Source organism: Lepisma saccharinum, chromosome 30, assembly GCF_977018435.1.
Source record: "Lepisma saccharinum chromosome 30, izLepSacc3.1, whole genome shotgun sequence".
Taxonomy (NCBI): domain Eukaryota; kingdom Metazoa; phylum Arthropoda; class Insecta; order Zygentoma; family Lepismatidae; genus Lepisma; species Lepisma saccharinum.
This window is the reverse complement of record NC_139258.1, coordinates 16750560-16767417: the sequence shown is the minus strand read 5'-3', so window position 1 is coordinate 16767417 and position 16858 is coordinate 16750560. Positions and strand designations below refer to the sequence as shown.

Below are 16858 nucleotides of genomic sequence, written 5' to 3'. Positions count from 1 at the left end.
GGCAAATATAAAGAAAAATGTCTTGGCCGCCATGTTGGATCCAAGTACATAGTGGGGGCCAACATACCGCCCACCTTGAAATATATAATTTCAAAACAAATAAAAAAATAAATGGTACACTGCAAACAAAAAATATGAAAAACAATTTTACACATATTGTACACTAGAACTACTTGAAATTATTGAATACAAATGTTCAATTTTTCAATTTTCACAATCATTATTAAATGGCAAAAGACATAGCTTTACAACTGGTCTTTTGTAATTGCCGGTACTGGTTTTCACTGTAACAGTCCTTACGAGTCCATCAGTACCTGGATGAACCTCACATATTCTTCCAAGTTTCCATTGCTGTGGAGGAAGCTGATCATCTCTGATGAGAACCAAATCACCAACTTGTAGATTTTTCTGTTGTGTTCTCCACTTCGAACGTTGTTGCAGCTGGGTGAGATAGTCTCGAGACCAACGTTTCCAGAAATGTTGCATCAAATTTTGTGTAAGTTGCCACCTTGAAAGTCTGTTAAGTTTATATGTGGTAAGATCTCTTTCTGGAGCTGACACCAATGCATCTCCTATCAGAAAGTGTCCTGGAGTAAGAGCTTGCATATCATTTGGGTCACTGGAAATGGCTGTGAGTGGTCTCGAATTTAAACACGCTTCAATCTGTGCTAATACAGTGCATAATTCTTCAAATGTGAGCAACGTATTTCCCACAATTCTTTTAAGATGGAATTTCACTGATTTTATTCCACTTTCCCATAATCCTCCTGCATGAGGATTTAGAGGTGTATTGAAATGCCATTGTATTCCCAAACTGCTCAGATTATTAGCTATTTCTTCATTGTGCTTGCAATTGTTCACAGTTTTTAAGATGTCTTTTAGCTCCTTGTTTGCACCAACAAACGTAGTACCACAGTCACTGTACATGTCACGTGGCTTTCCTCGTCGAGACACAAATCTTCTAAGAGCAGCTAAAAAGGCTGATGTGGTTGCACTACTCACTACTTCAAGATGAATAGCCTTAGAGGAAAAGCAAATAAACAATGCGATGTAGCCTTTGTAACTTCGACGAGAACGACCACTCATTTCCTTAAGAATTACTGGTCCAGCGTAATCCACTCCACATTGTAAGAATGGCCTATTAACTGTTACTCTTGGTGATGGCAAGTTTCCCATTAGTTGTTTTGATGTGGTGGGATTATATCTATGGCACGTCACACATTTTTTCACTAATTGACGCACTCTGTCACGACCGTGAATTATCCAAAATTTCTGGCGTAGCGTTGCAAGAACCAGTTGTGGCCCTGCATGCAACAGAATAATGTGCTCATATGCAATAATTAAGTCTGTTAATCTATGCTTTTTGGGTAGCAAAATAGGATGCTTGGCACTGTATGGAATGTTACTGTGTTTCAATCTGCCGCCCACCCTGAGAACACCTAGTTCATCAAAAAATGGATTTAAACTATGCAAGGTACTCCCTGAAGATATGGGTAAACCATTGTTAAGAGCATTAATTTCACTGGCAAATTCACTCTGTTGCACAATTTTCACTAACACCAGAAGTGTGTCCCACAACTCTTTTGTGCTCAATGGACCATGCAGCTTGTTGGTTTTGTTGCGGGCATTGAAAATGAACCGTTTACACCAGGTCCCTACACGTTGCAGTTTATTTAGAGAAGAATACCTCTCAAATAATGGGTTGTTTTGTGTTGACACAAGGCTTACAACAGACTGCTTCTGTTCTACACTCACTTCACTACATTCTTGTATGTCACACTTGTTTTCAAGCAATTGTAGCTCATGTAAAAATGGAGGCCCTTGCCACCATAAATAATGTGTCACTAAGCTGGAAGGGGGAATCCCACGACTAGCACAGTCAGCAGGATTGTCTTTACTGCTGACATGACACCACTTTATATCACCTTCCTCTTGTATTTTAGAGACCCGATTCGCCACAAAAGTTTTCCAACGACTAGGACATGAAGCTATCCAAGCTAAAACTATTTTGGAGTCCGAATAGGAGGTAACAGTTGTGAAGTTGACTGGCAATGCTTTTCGCACATAAGTAATGAGGCGAACCAACAATAATGCAGCACAAAGTTCCAGTCGTGGAAGTGTTATCTTTTTCAGAGGAGCCACTCTTGTTTTTGAGGCAACAAGTTTAACCTGGACTTGTTCATCAGAACACACACACCTAAGGTAAACAACCGCTGCATAGGCTGCTTCAGATGCATCACAAAACCCGACTAAATGAAGTTCGATACAGTCTTTTGGAATGATGCAACGTTCAATTCTAATAGTTTGCAAATTTGGTAAATCACTGCAGTAACTAACCCACTTATAAACTACATTAGTTGGAAGTTCATCATCCCAGTCAAGTTCTAATTTCCACAGTTCTTGTATCAATAATTTGGCTTTCACTGTGGTAGGTGATAGCCAGCCCAAAGGATCAAATAACTTAGATATCTCAGAGAGGAGAAGTCGCTTGGTCAACACAGAATGCAGAATTGGACTCACTACATTAAAGGAGAAATGATCCAAGGAAGGACACCACTGAATCCCCAATGTTTTCTTACAGTCACTGTCATTAAATTGAAACGGCATGTTTCTTTCAAGCAATTCGCTTGGAATACTGTCTAACACCTTAGGATCATTAGAGGACCATTTGCGAAGTTCAAAACCACCTTTAAGCAGGAGTTGGGTTAGTTGAAGGTACAGTTCTATAGCACCCTCCGTAGAATCACTCCCACTTAAAAAATCGTCTATGTACACATGATTAAGTAACACATTTGAAGCAAGGGGGAAATTTGCACCTTCATCTTCACGTAATTGTTGCAGACACCTCGTAGCTAAGTATGGTGCACAAGCAGTACCATAAGTGACAGTCAATAATCTGAAGTCTTGAAATGGTTCACTAGGATCCTCTCTCCACACAATTCTCTGAAAGTCTGTATCCTGTCGATTGATTTTCACTTGTCTATACATTATTGAGATGTCAGAAGTTAAGGCTACTTGATGTATTCTGAATTGTAATATAACACTAATGATATCACTTTGTAACTTAGGGCCAATCATTAAAGTGTCATTAAGAGAAACACCTGTAGACGTTTTACAACTGCCATCAAAAACTACACGAATAGGTGAGGTCGTACTGTCTTTAAATACAGGATGATGAGGAAAATAATAGCTTTCACTAGGCACCTTATGTATTTCTTCAGGGGGGATGAGTTCCATATGTCCAAGTTCTCTATACTCAGTCATGAAAGCATTATACTGTTTACGAAGTTCAGGGGAGTGAGAAAGTCTGCGTTCTTGACTTTTAAGTCTCCTAACTGCTGTTTCTCTTGAAAACCCTAACACCACATCATTATTCTTAAATGGTAAGCTAACTACATATCGACCATTCTCTCGTTGGTGAGTAGCTATGAAATGTGCTTCACACCTTTTCTCTTCTGACGTTAAATGATTAAGGGTTGGCAATGCTTCAAGTTCCCAGAAATTACGTACGTTAGTATTCAAATCACATGACACATGGAAAGATGAGACTGAGTTGGTATTTGCATTACCAACACTACCATCAATTTGCCCTGATAACACCCAACCGAAGACTGTTTCTAAAGCTGATGGAGTACCAGGAGGTCCCACGCAGCGTCCACTTCCCAACAATAAAGGAAAAATATCACAGCCCAGTAAAATATCCACAGGAGCACTCACGTTAAATGTAGGATCAGCCAAGGGTAAGCCCTGTATGTGTGACCAAGTGCATGCCCCTGGTGCTTGCACCCTTGGCAAATTACCTGTAATTTTCTTCACTACCACAGCCCTGACACTGTACAGTTGTGTCTTGCACTTTGACAGAAACTGAACATTGGCTATAGCATTGGCTGTGTAAACACCCCTTTCAGTTATGCCAGAAATATTTATGTTTGTGCGTTGCTTAGGTAACTGCAACCTTTGTAAACATGTTTCAGACACAAAGGACACTTCCGATGCCGAGTCTAGGAGCACACGACAAGGCTGAAAGTAACCTTGTTTGTTTTTAACATTAACAATAGCAGTACATAACAATACTTGTGGTACACCAGAGGTTTTAACTAACTTGTTTTCTGCAACATGAGACGACACTTGTGGGGGAGAGAAACTGGTCGACTGCCCATTCTTGTTAGCCTTGTCAAAATGAATTAAAGTATGGTGATATTTTCCACAGACGCGACACCCGTTTGATGTACATACTCTTAATTTGTGCTGTTCAAAACAATTAAAGCAAAGCGCCTTCTCTTTCACAAAACTGTGCCTTTGTTGCACGGACATTTGAAGAAACTCTTCACACTTGTGTAGTTTGTGTTGCTTGGTGCGGCATTTCGGGCAGAAGGAAACAGCTGATGTTACAAAGGAAGAGGTTGAAGGCTTATTATGACTCACCGCCTTCCGCCGATTGTTGTTTTCACTTGCCATTGATGACAATGCACGCGCACGCTGATCTAGGAACTGGGTCAACTCGGAAAAACTAGGCACTTCTTGCGATGTGAGAGAGAGTTCCCATTGTTTTCTTGACTCAGGATCGAGCTTTTTTGTTGTATGATAAACAAGAATTGCGTCCCAAGATTCAACAGGTACACCGAGCACCTTTAAAACACGAATGCACTCATTTGTAGTGTCGATAAGACGACGTAAACTTGTGTGCGAGTTCTCATTCACTTGCGGCTGATTCACCAGTCGCTGGACAGTGTTGCTAACTAATTCCCTCTTGTTAGAATAGCGGTTATTGAGCAACTCCCACGCATGTTTATAGTTTTCATCTGTCACTGCTAACGATTGTATAAGCAAGGCAGCCTCGCCCTTGAGAGAAGCCTTCAAATACTGAAGTTTTTGTGCACCACTTAAGTTCGCGTTTTTATCGACACTTGCACTAAACAAATCATGAAAACTTAGCCAGTCCTCCAGCGATCCGCTGAAGGAAGGAATTTCCAATCTTGGTAGTTTAACTTCACCTACATGTTGCTGGGGTGGGCTGTCACGTGAGGATGACGTCACTGATGTAAGACTTCCTGATGCCGTTAATTGTGCTGACCGAAGCTTGTAGACAATTTGATCAAGTCTGTCTTCTTCCACACCTAATTCACCTTCATACCTTTCGAAGTCACTAGCGTCCCTTGCAGCAAGATCGATTAATAACTGTTTGCAGTCACTTGATAGTTGCGTCGCTTTATCACCACACAAAGACATCGTGGCATTGTCTAAAGTTCCGGAATTGACACGATTCTCGAGACGCGTAATCTCACGTTTTAGCACTGTCTTTGCTGCGAGAATTCGCTCCATTTTTACGCGTTCACGAACCGCGAACCGACCGAAAATTGGCAAACCGGATTGCACTACACGCTGGTAACGAAAGATGCTTGTTCAGGCCAGCACCACGCCTTGATGACGTCAGTTTCTTTGTTCGCGTCTCGCGGGCGAGGAACTAACGAACGGAAAATACGAAAAGTGTGATAAGAAGTTCTGTACAGAGACTGTCTTTGTCACACAAATGCACACTCACAGTCACAGTTCACAAATATGCATGTAGAAAAACACAAAGTCACTAGAATCACTTTCACAGAATGTCACAAATCCGGCTATGGAGGACCATGTCGGGGAGCGAGCCCCGTTCCGATTTGTATCCAAAAACTTTCGGTGGTTGGATAGGTGAATTTGCAAAGGACACTCACCATATGTAAACTACATGTTTAATGACAGACACATAAGTTTACATACATTACACATTCTCTGTCACACAGACGACAAGAGAGAAAACTGTAGACACAAAATGACGTCCTGCAGCCATACTTGCTGCGCACTCGAAGCTAAGTGTTGCCAACACCTACTTGGCAAATATAAAGAAAAATGTCTTGGCCGCCATGTTGGATCCAAGTACATAGTGGGGGCCAACAATTGTTATACCTGTATCTTTAATCAAACTAAAAATAAATGTCTGATAAAGGGAGCATGTGTTCTCCTGAAGCGTCACAACGAAAAACTATATTTTTATGCTTGTAATAACCGTAGACTACAAGATAAATATTTAAGAACATATGAGGAAGGTTACTGATGCCTCTAAATATAGTACACTGTCAATACAAAAAGTTAAAAAGAAAAAATATATGGTACTTTCACATTATATCATTCCTTAAATTCAATGTTTCAACCTCTCACATGTTGACCTGGATCTTCATTAAAATACTTTAAAACATTAGATAAATTGAAAGAAATGGTAAAAGTATGTTAAAGAAACATGTATAATAGGAAATTGCCATTGCTTGTTGATGAATATTGAATTGTATTGAATATGAATAGTAGTGCAAACCTTTACGAAGAATCTTGAGTTATCCTCATTCTTGCAACAAGAGTGATGTAAAATAGAAATAAAAATTGAATGCCATAACAGCATCATCGATATCCTCATGCAAGAAGATATTTTTGCTTTATGCCTGAAAGAAAACTACTCCCCCCAGGGTGGGAACATTTCAAATCTGGTACCCTCCCCTTAAATATGCCACTGTCAAAAAGAAGATCATAATTTTTATAGGTTGTGTGCGAAGGAAAGTTAGTTCCATCTAATTCCCGAAAGGTAGACCAATATTTTGTACTTCATTTATAAACATATGATGGGATGCCTATGCACCAAGAGTTCTTGTAAAATCGTTGGTATTTTAGTATTAACCGAACTACCTCATTTGTCTACATGACGAGGAATACTTACGAGGTTAGGTTAGGTGCCATTAGCATAAATATAGGCTAAATAATAATTTTTCATTGTATTTATGCTAATGGAACCTAACCTAACCTCATAAGCATTCCTAGTCACATAGACAAATGAGGTAGTCCGTATAATACTAAAGTACCAAATCGTCGAAATATTTGCTATTTCCCTTCCCTGGTATCTATCTACATTGCACAACAACGGTGATTCATTTCTACAGTAATTTAATGTGTATTGAAAGTTTACATGTAATATTGCGATATAGAATTGGAATGCACTGTTGACTTTTCATATATTTTAGTTTCAGATAAAGTTGCAAAACAACTAAAAGATTATTGCACAAAGTACAAATTGACATCTTGCAACAATAAATTCTAATGTTCAAAATATGCATGAAGATTTAAGCCTGGAAAGATAAAGATGATTAAACATTTACGCTTTCTTTTGTTTTTGATAATTCAGTACTAACGTGTAACTGATGTGGCTGTTTTACAACTGAATGTACTTTCTGTAGTCGCCAAGTCTTAGATATGGAATAGGACAGTTTTCACAATGCTAACAACTTAAAAAAAAGCATTTTGGAATTTGGGTATTTGAACGTTTTAAAATATCTGAACTGAACGAAAAAGTTCTCAAACTTCTCCCATGGTAAAATACTTTACAAAACATATGCAGGAAATTTTGCATTCCTTGCATCTTGTATATCAATCATCATATAGATTGTTCCAGCAAGTCCTTCAAATAATGACAGTGGGCGATCTGGTGTCCTGCATTTGTGTTTGCCGTAAGCTGTACACCAGTCGGCAAATTTTGATGCTCTGTGAAGATGTTTAGTGTCATTCGTCAACTGATACAGGTACAAAAACGTATACGCATTTCCAGCTACTCCATGGCAAATGCCATAACCCTTTCGCAACAAGCCTCTCTTCCAAACCACCTCCCCACAGTCCTCTGCTACCTTTAAGTAAGCCTGATCACCAAAAACTTCATACGCCAAACAGAAAAGTTGAACCATACCAGGTGCACCATGACACCATTGAATCACTTGATCTGAATTATTTCCAAGTGATGATGGAAAATTACCAGAGGGAAACCTAATTCCCATCAAGTAATCTATAGTTGGCTTAACTAATGTGTTCAGTTCTGCATCACTCAAATATTTCCTCGCCTGAAGCAACATGTACAATATTCCCGAAATTCCATGCGCAGCTCCCAAATAATGTTTTTCATTCCACATGTACATCAATGGAACATTTCTTCGCTCTGAATTTGCTAAGGAATTCCCAGACTCAAGTATAGCTGAAACTACTTGCCTTATCGCACCAGAATCAATCGCGTCTTCCTGCAAGTACTTATTAACAAACAGAAGGGCATACAAATATCCTGCTCTTCCATACAAAACTTCATCTGGCAAGTCCGATTTCAAATCAAGAACTTTGGGTAAATGTGACATCAATCTGTCCACCAATTGGCGTGATTTAACTGAGTTGCCTTCATTGTGGTAAAGAACTGCACCTAGAGCCAAAGGACCAGCATCACCATTCAGAAAACTGAATCTTTGACCATGCAGCGTTGGTATACACTTTTCCACCATTTGCAGTGCTGTTTGCAGTAAAGCTTGATTATGTTGCTTCTTGGCAGCAAAATAATAGAACAATGCAATTCCTGTTGTACCTGTATACACGGAACAATCTCTGGGGTCAGTGTGTGTTTCTAATGAAGAATCCAGTCTATTAAGTAGAGTTGTTACTGAATTCTGTACTTTTTCTTGAAATTCGGGACGAAGTACACCTTCTTTGACGTTAATTACATCACTGTCACGATGAATTTGATAATCTTCAAATGGATTGTCGAATTCTGTTTTGTCCTCCATACTTCCAGATTGTCGTACAACAAACTGTGCAAGGATCCTTTGATTTAACCTCAAAAATCCTTTAATTACTTAAAATAGGTTGACAGGTACCACGCCACAAAACTCATACACAGATGTTGAAAGTGAGGAAACACAGACTATTCATTGTTCACTTCCGTCTGTTCAGATTGGTTTTCAATTCCCTGTGCATTGTGAGAGACAGAAAAAAAGTATTTTTAGCTGCCCTTTTCAGAAACTTGTGCCCCTGGTAAACTAAAATTAGCATTTAGCTGCGTCAGGTATTTGCAAGGGGAGGGGAAGCGTCAAGAACAACCGAGGCAGGGACTTTTTTAAAGGGAAGTGACAGTTAAATAAATTTAATATACCCATGATTACCAAGTAAAATGTGAATCTAATTACAATATGTTTTCTTGTTTAGGATTGCATCTGCTCCCTTGTCACCACTGAGTATAGCGTGCTCAAGGCAGTGCCTGACACAGGTGTAACTTTGCGGTACAATGGGGCACCTGCCCTTCTCAAATTTTCAAGTTTTAGAATATTTACAAGATATCCTTCTGCGACCTTTGGAGCAAAGTAATGAAGAGTAATATTCGTGATTTCATAAATGTCACAGTTATTTAGCAAGTGGAGGGACTGACGTAGTTCGTGCGGAAAAGGAAGGAGCAGGAATCACCGCTCAGTGACTTGCTCTATAACATGTTATTGGTAAGGTGACAGGCCACAGATCAGACGTGCTGTATTACCCGGGAAAGTTCCTTTTTTTAAATCTCGATTTTTTAACGTGAAAAGACGCTAAAGTGTCCTATTTCTGTGACCGTGTCTTCTCGGCATACACAGTAAGATACTAATATTACTGCAGACAATGGCATACTAACATTGTCATTCATATCTGACTATAGCCCGGTTTATATTAGAGGTCTGCACCTCTCCAGTTATGTGGCACTTTCTTCTTTGTTTTCCTGGAACCATGGTCGTATTTAAGGGGTGTTTGCGGTTTCAATCCCCCTGAAACTTCTATGCATGTAGAATTAATGCAAGTTCGGAAACAAAAACCATAACTCATATTTTAAAAAAATCAAAGCTTTAAAAAATGCATTGAGGTAGAATTTTCAAACATTTGTAATTCAGAAACTTGTGCAAAACAGGTTTCATTCTCTGAATCGCAGCCCAGTGGCGTGCCCAAAGGAAGGTTGATGGGAGTTACAACCCCCCTCTTTCGCCCAGTATTCCTCAAAAAAGAAAGTCAAAGGTAGGAAAATATTGTCACGGTATCTAGTGACATGTGAAACGCAGTTCGATATAAATTGTTTTTGTTTATTGATTCATTTTATGTTCAAATATAAAAGTGTGAGGTTCTTTATTTTGTGGATAAATTTGTATCCAAGTCAGACGTCGGGAGTTGGGAGACGGGTTTTTCCTGAGTGACAACCGCCGCTTAGAAAATTACATATTTGCACCAACACGGAGAAAAGAAAAGATTATTTTCGTCGAGACCGGGCTTGAGTCGCAGCGGGTGAGCAAACCCATTCTTCACGGTTGACCAGGAAAACCAGCTGGAGCCCAAGCCTGCAAGGATCGAAGACGCGCTGCCGACCGCGCGTTTCAAGACAATGGACAGAGATCATTTCCACCCCCTCGGAAAGCGAAGCCAAGCCACCTTGAGCGTGCTTTTCAACGGACGAATTTGAATCTCTTATAAATATGCGGTACTACCATTCCAGACCCAGTTTTTACCCAGATTTCATAGAGAGAGCATCTCCGCGCTACGCTCTCGCGTGATTATTGTTTTGTGTCCGTGAACTTTGTTTCCTTACGTACCGTGAGCGAATTGCAGATAGAGAGTTACCAGTGTGCGCCGTATTTTGGTAAAGTATTACGCGGTGACTTGTTTTTGCCAAGCGTGGACTACGTAATTATGGGCGGCTAAAAGAGATAGAGAAGGGAGTCCGTCGACTCCCCTGACGCCTGCAACGATGCAGAAGCCAGCCAGACGACGCCAAAACCAACCACTGCCCAAAGCCCGAAGGACGTTTCCAGATCGACGTTCCAACCGAAGCACGTTACCGGAGAGAGAGAGAGAAGGACGACTCCAGATCGACCTTCCAACTGAAGCCCGTTACCAGAGAGAGAGAGAGAGAGAGAGAAGGACGACTCCAGAACGACGCCCAATCGAAGCCCGTTACCAGAGAGAGATGATTGCAGATCGACGCCCAATTGATGCCCGACACTAGAGAGATTCCGGACCGGCGCGTGACCACGTACACCCGACGCTAGTGACAAGAGGAATGCCCGAAGTGCTAAGGAGGTGCAAGTACACCATATCGTCGCAATTATTCTTCGTCGCGATCGACCTCGGAGAACAATTTCGCCACAAAGGAACCATGTGCAAGTCCCGCGTCCAGGAGAGATGAATGACCACGCAATGTAGCAGAGTCCGGTATAGTATTCTTCAGAGGGTCTATGGCCATGTAAACGTGCATCGTTAGTATCAACACCGTACTGTTAACGCCGAAGTCTCACTTATTTGCAAAGTGACTCAGGAACCCCGAACCTAACCCCCGTGTCTGATATTTTTTTAATATTGTTATAAAAAAGGGTTATTTCATGTTCAGATGTTCTAATTTAATTGTCTGCATTCAGAGTTAGAAGCTCCATTTCATTTCTTTAATATTTAGTGTAAATTGTCAAAGTGTGCTCCATTTTTTTGTGTGTAACTGACCGCCCCGTCGCGCCATTTAATTTGTCAATAGTTGACTGATGAGTCCTTTTTAATTGTGGAAAGCGTAATTTTTATATTGCAAGGTCGTGAGCATGAAGTAGTATTATTTGTTGCATAGTGGTTTTTGATGTAATTTTTGTTCGCGCCGACGAATGATTTGTGTATTTCCGGCAGCTGGAGCCTATTAAGTTTTTGCATCACTATGTAATTGTGTAGTTGTTCTCATTGGACAAGAGAGACTTATGTGTATTATCCCCGTCCGAGAAACTTGTATAATGTCGTGCTTACGACTGGATGCATACGTTCATTCGAACGAAAGATTTAATCACGGCGACCCAATTGTCTTAGTGAACCGCTTTCCGAGGGCTGGCACTTAAGTTAATTTAAAAGAGCACAGGAGCTGGCAGACAAATGCCCTAAATTCACATAAAGGTTTAAAAATTAAAAGGAATGATATGTTAATGAGATCTATGATTTGTATCCATACTTCACATGTAAAAATACCTCAGAGGTGTGAAAAAGAGAAAGAGTGAATGAGTGAGCGTTTGAGGAGGCTTTGTAAACAGTTGTTGATTGCAATGTTTTTTTGTTGTTACAATATATATTCACTTTTTACCGTTCGTCAGTGTTGTTATTTGACGTTTTTTCAGGTACCAGATATTATGCTATTAGTGTGTTATGATTGTTCGAATCTACATATCAAAGATAAACCAAGCAGTGTAACATTTCAAGGTATTTATCCCCTCCTCGCAATAGTATGACAATAAACGACCGTCTCAGTACCGAACTTGAAAACCTGGACCGTGAGATTCACGACCGGTTTCCCGTACACATAACGACGTTTGGCCCCGTGCCGGGGTATGATTGACACGTCATTTCGGGGACCGTGAGTGCACTAGTTACAATATGACAAGATGAGGGCTGACTAGAAAAAGTATACATAACCCCTCCCTTTCGAAAATCCTGGGCACGTCACTGTCGCAGCCCGACCCCTTCATTTCCGGTGTTGTTTCTGGTTCAGACTGAAAATTCCCTTATGATTGTCCCAAATATCCTTTCCGACTTTTAAATTCCTGTTTGATAACAAGGTTTTAATCTCGGTTGAAGAGAGCTCAAACCTAGGACCTCCAGCTTTGTAGCACGTTATGTCAGGGTTGTTAAAGCTCCAGAAACCCATATATTCTAATGGGTTCTATTGGTTCCCGCTGCATGACCGAAACCTTTTTTCTCGCACAATTCAAATTCGGTACAAGTTGCGTTTTGTTTCATTTCAATACGGAACTTGAACCCTATTAAGAACATCCAGAAAAAAAGGTTCCTGGACCGCATTAAAATTCATCCTGAAAAAAAAAGAAAAATGTTCTTGGATCGTATTTAAATTCAGCAGGGGAAAACAGTGGTTTCTGAACCAAATTGAACAGATATAAAGGTTCTTTACGGTCCAGAACCCATTTACGCTTCCTGATTTTCTCTCCTGGACCGGAATTGAATTTATTTTAAATTCCTAGACCATTAACAACTCTGCGTTATGTTCACCACCCTCCACCCAGCGGTGTATGCATTTAACCTATTTGCAGTCCCATGAAACGCATACTTGTGTAGTACATAGTGACTGTATATAATACTGTTTGTTAAGTATATAAGAATAATTATGAGCATCGGGACAGGAGAATCGACCCGTCCACAGACCTAGGGTATGTTTATTTAGCAGAAAATTTGTTATTTATATTGTTAATAAGAGAAATAAAGTCCAGTTAGTTAGTATTTGAACAGAATTAGCAAAGTAAAAACAGCATTAGATCGATAAATTTAGTACACAAAACAGAACCCAATGAGAGAATAACAGCAATAATAATAATAATATGGGATAAAATTAGTGTGATATTTTTATTAATTTATTAATAAAATATCATTGTTGTTATTATATTCATTACTCAAATTTTATCAATGCCTGACTCCTCCTGAAGATTTCTGGCAAAGCCCCCTCCCCGAAATTTTCCCCTGCCATACCTGGAACTAATAATGCCCCACTGAACAAGTGTTTTCGTGAGATTTGTGGACAAGCGGCAAGAACGATCTTTGAAAGCTATGTTTAATAATGCAAACTCGAAAGGCCTCGCAAAGCTGGTTTAACGATGATACAAAATTTAAAAATTATGTAAACATAGTAGAAATGTCCATTAGCCAAAAATTGCGAAAAATACAAATTGTTAGTTGTATATATCGGGTGAGGGAGATTCAATCATCCCTTCCGCTCTCTACATTAAAGAACCTTTGGGATGAAGATTTTTGAAAGGAAAATATAGGTATTCTTTTCATGTTTTAAACTTATGATTACTATATTTGTCCATGTGGCTTATTCTTTTAGTGTATTTTCCACATTTTTCTGAATTCTAGTTGAATGAAATAACCTTAGTTGAATTAGTTCATGCACAAATTTAAATTCTAGTTTTAAAATATATTTTATGTATGAAGAATAATTCATTAACTTGAAACTCAAAAAGCTTTCAATAATAATTAGCTTGAATAATATACCTAGGTATATAATAATGATCTCCCTCTAAAATGCGATTGAATTTCTCGTGTACAGACACATAGACAGTTAAAAACTAACTGTTAAAGCGTACTTTCAACATTATCAATGCTGGCAAACAGCCGGCCCCCGTGGCGGAGTGGTTAGCACATCGCGCTAATCGAATCCCGGCTTGGGCATGGAAGTTTGTGAGTGTCCATTCATCATATCATCACCCATTCCCGTCTTCACAAATTAGCCAAAAGTGGCACAAAAAGCGAAGCAAAATAAAGCAAATCAAATCAGGATAACACACATTAGTATTATCAATTTTATTGTTCTATGCTTTGCACTTCACGAAGTTCAGAAGATCATTCCTAACACATGCGTGTTTAAGTTCATTGCAGTATGAACATTATTTGAATTTTTGAAGATCACAACAAACGTAATGGATAAACAGAAATTATTGGCAATCATGGTCCGTCCATGAGAGGAGGTTAGGTTGAAATGTAATGTTACACATACAGAAAGCTCTGCGTGACTAAATATGCTAAAAGTTTCATAAGTTGAATGAGGGGAACTTTGCCTCACGTGGTTCTTGCAAATCTACCATCATGTATATTGTTCCAGCAAGTCCTTCAAACAGTGATATAGGATGGTCTGGTGTTCGGCACTTGTGTTCTTCGTAAGCTGTGCACCAGTCGGCAAACTTGAGTGCTCTGTGAAGGTGCTTGGTGTCGTCCGTCAACTGGTAAAGGTACACAAAAGTGTAAGCATTTCCAGCTACTCCGTGGCAGATGCCGTGACCTTTTTTCAGCAAACCTCGCTTCCACACCACTTCTCCACATTCTTTAGCAATTTTGAGGTAACCTTTGTTACCATACACTTCATACGCCAACCCGAAGAGATATACCATGCCAGGAGCACCATGGCACCAGTGTATTCTCTCGTCATCATCACTGCCAAGAGAGGATGGAAAATTCCATGTTGGAAATCGTGTGCCAATTAAAAAGTCTATGGTTGGTCTGATCAATGTATCTAGCTCAGTAACAGTCAAGTATTTTCTTGCTTGCAGGAGCATGTATAATATTCCAGAAATTCCATGTGCGGCACCAATGTAACATCTACCGTCCCACTTGTACATCAAAGGAGCACTTTTGTTCTCTGATTTCGCTAATGCCTTCCCAGAGTTCAGTATGGCTGTAACTACCCGTCTGATTGTATCAGCATCAATGACTTCCTTATCCAAATGCTTATTAACAAACAACAGAGCATGAAGATATCCTGCTCTTCCGTACAGAAGCTCGTCCGGCAAGTTCGATTTCATATCAACAATGAATGGTACGTAAGATGTCAACCTGTGGATTAATTCTGTTGACCTTGAGGAGTTGCCGTTCTTGTGGAACAGAACAGCTGCCAAAGCCAGGGGTCCACAATCACCATTCAAGAAAGTCAATGTTCGTCCATGCAACGTTGGCAGAATCTTCTCAACCATCTTCAATGCTCTTTGCAGTAACGCTGGGTTATTTTGCTTTTGAGCAATGAGGTAATACAATAGAACGATTCCAGTTGTACCTGTGTAGATGGTAGAGTCATTCGGGTCGCTCTGTTTCTCGAGTGATGCATCTAATGTGGCACGCAGCTTTCCTACCGAGTTTTGAAGTTTATGTACCATTTGAAAGCGAATTATTCCCTCCTGCACGTACACCACGTCACTACCACGATGAACCTCGTAATCTTCAAATGGGTTTTCAAACTCTCTATTCTCTTCCATATCTGTAGTTAATTCACTTCACCAATCTTTATGGTACTTACGGGTTCTCGAAGCTAGTTTCGTATCAATGCCAGTAAACAACAAATCATATTAACAAAAATGGCGTAGAACAACACATCTCATGTACCGTCTTTGGCATATTAAATAGTAAACAAGTCGGGATGAGAGGGAATAATCTTCATTCTTTGCTGTCGATTGTCAAACAAAATTTCTTCAACCATGTAGCCAACTTCAGATAAGGTGACTCACTTCAGAGGTCTCACTGAAATGTCTTAGTTCCGAATTATTCACATACATTTTCCGCTACACTTAAAACAGTTTAGCTTTATGTTGATTGTCATACATTTAACACTTAATGAGCTTTTTCATTAAACATAAAAACACTACTGTCATTATGCTGTCCTTTTCCTAAATTTTAGAAATCTAAAAGAAATAATACTGTTGACCATTCTAGGCCAGACATTTTTAATTGTTTTTTGTTCGTAATATTGCTACCATGTTGTAGCAATTTTTGACGTTTAGTACATTATATTTTTCAAAGGTATAAATTCAAGACTAACATACCACATGAAATACAAATATTTGTACAAGGGTAAATAAGAAAATTAGGTGAATTTATTTGTATATACATGATCATCTATTCATCGACAATTCAGGCTTTCAAACTTTCAATTAGCGTCCAAATACCATGAAACATTATATAATCTACAGCGTGACCAAGATAAGATTGCCCTTGTGGCGCTGTAGTCGCAGGGCTCACAGGCACGAGAAAAGGAAAAGCAAGAGAAGAAATTAAATGACTGCACTTTTGTTCACGATTTTTCCTGGGGCATTCTTATCTTGGTTAAGTTGTAAACATATAAGATGTTTGTTGTAATTGGAAAATGTTATCCTGTGGCTGCTTTTAATTGCATTCCAAAATAAATAAAGTTGAATCCTTACAGTTCCCTGATTGTTAGTGTAAATCGTTCTTCATTAAGATGCAATATTACATGTTTTTCCCTATGATACTAGACAATATTATGTTCAATTAATATTGTATGCCAATTTAAGTATTTTGCGTAACAAAACAGCGTTTTTCGCTTGTGAAACAGCTAAGTGGCATTCAAACTCTCATAACACAAGAGATGTATTTTATTCATAATATATGTGTCATGCATGCAGGGTGTTCCATAAGTAATAGCGCAAACTGGCACAGGTGAAATTACACAATAATAAAAGCAAAAAAGTCTCAGTAA

General features: G+C 39.4%; 1 protein-coding gene and 2 pseudogenes across 1 annotated transcript; all 3 read right to left on the bottom strand.

Annotated features, from left to right (window-relative positions):
* Positions 1–204: 204 nt before the first annotated feature.
* LOC145981744 (uncharacterized) lies at positions 205–5229 on the bottom strand. Its single transcript, XM_083115150.1, has one exon. The coding sequence runs from the start codon at positions 5227–5229 to the stop codon at positions 205–207; it is 5025 nt and encodes a 1674-aa protein (XP_082971276.1).
* A 1877-nt stretch (positions 5230–7106) lies between these two features.
* LOC145981770 (lanC-like protein 2 pseudogene) lies at positions 7107–8653 on the bottom strand (annotated as a pseudogene).
* Positions 8654–14204: 5551 nt separating this feature from the next.
* On the bottom strand, positions 14205–15736 carry LOC145981810 (glutathione S-transferase LANCL1 pseudogene; annotated as a pseudogene).
* Between the last annotated feature and the right edge of the window lie 1122 nt (positions 15737–16858).

Coding starts and splice junctions, on each gene's coding strand:
- LOC145981744 (XM_083115150.1), bottom strand. CDS start 5,229: ATGTCTTTGTGTGGTGATAAAGCGACGCAACTATCAAGTGACTGCAAA.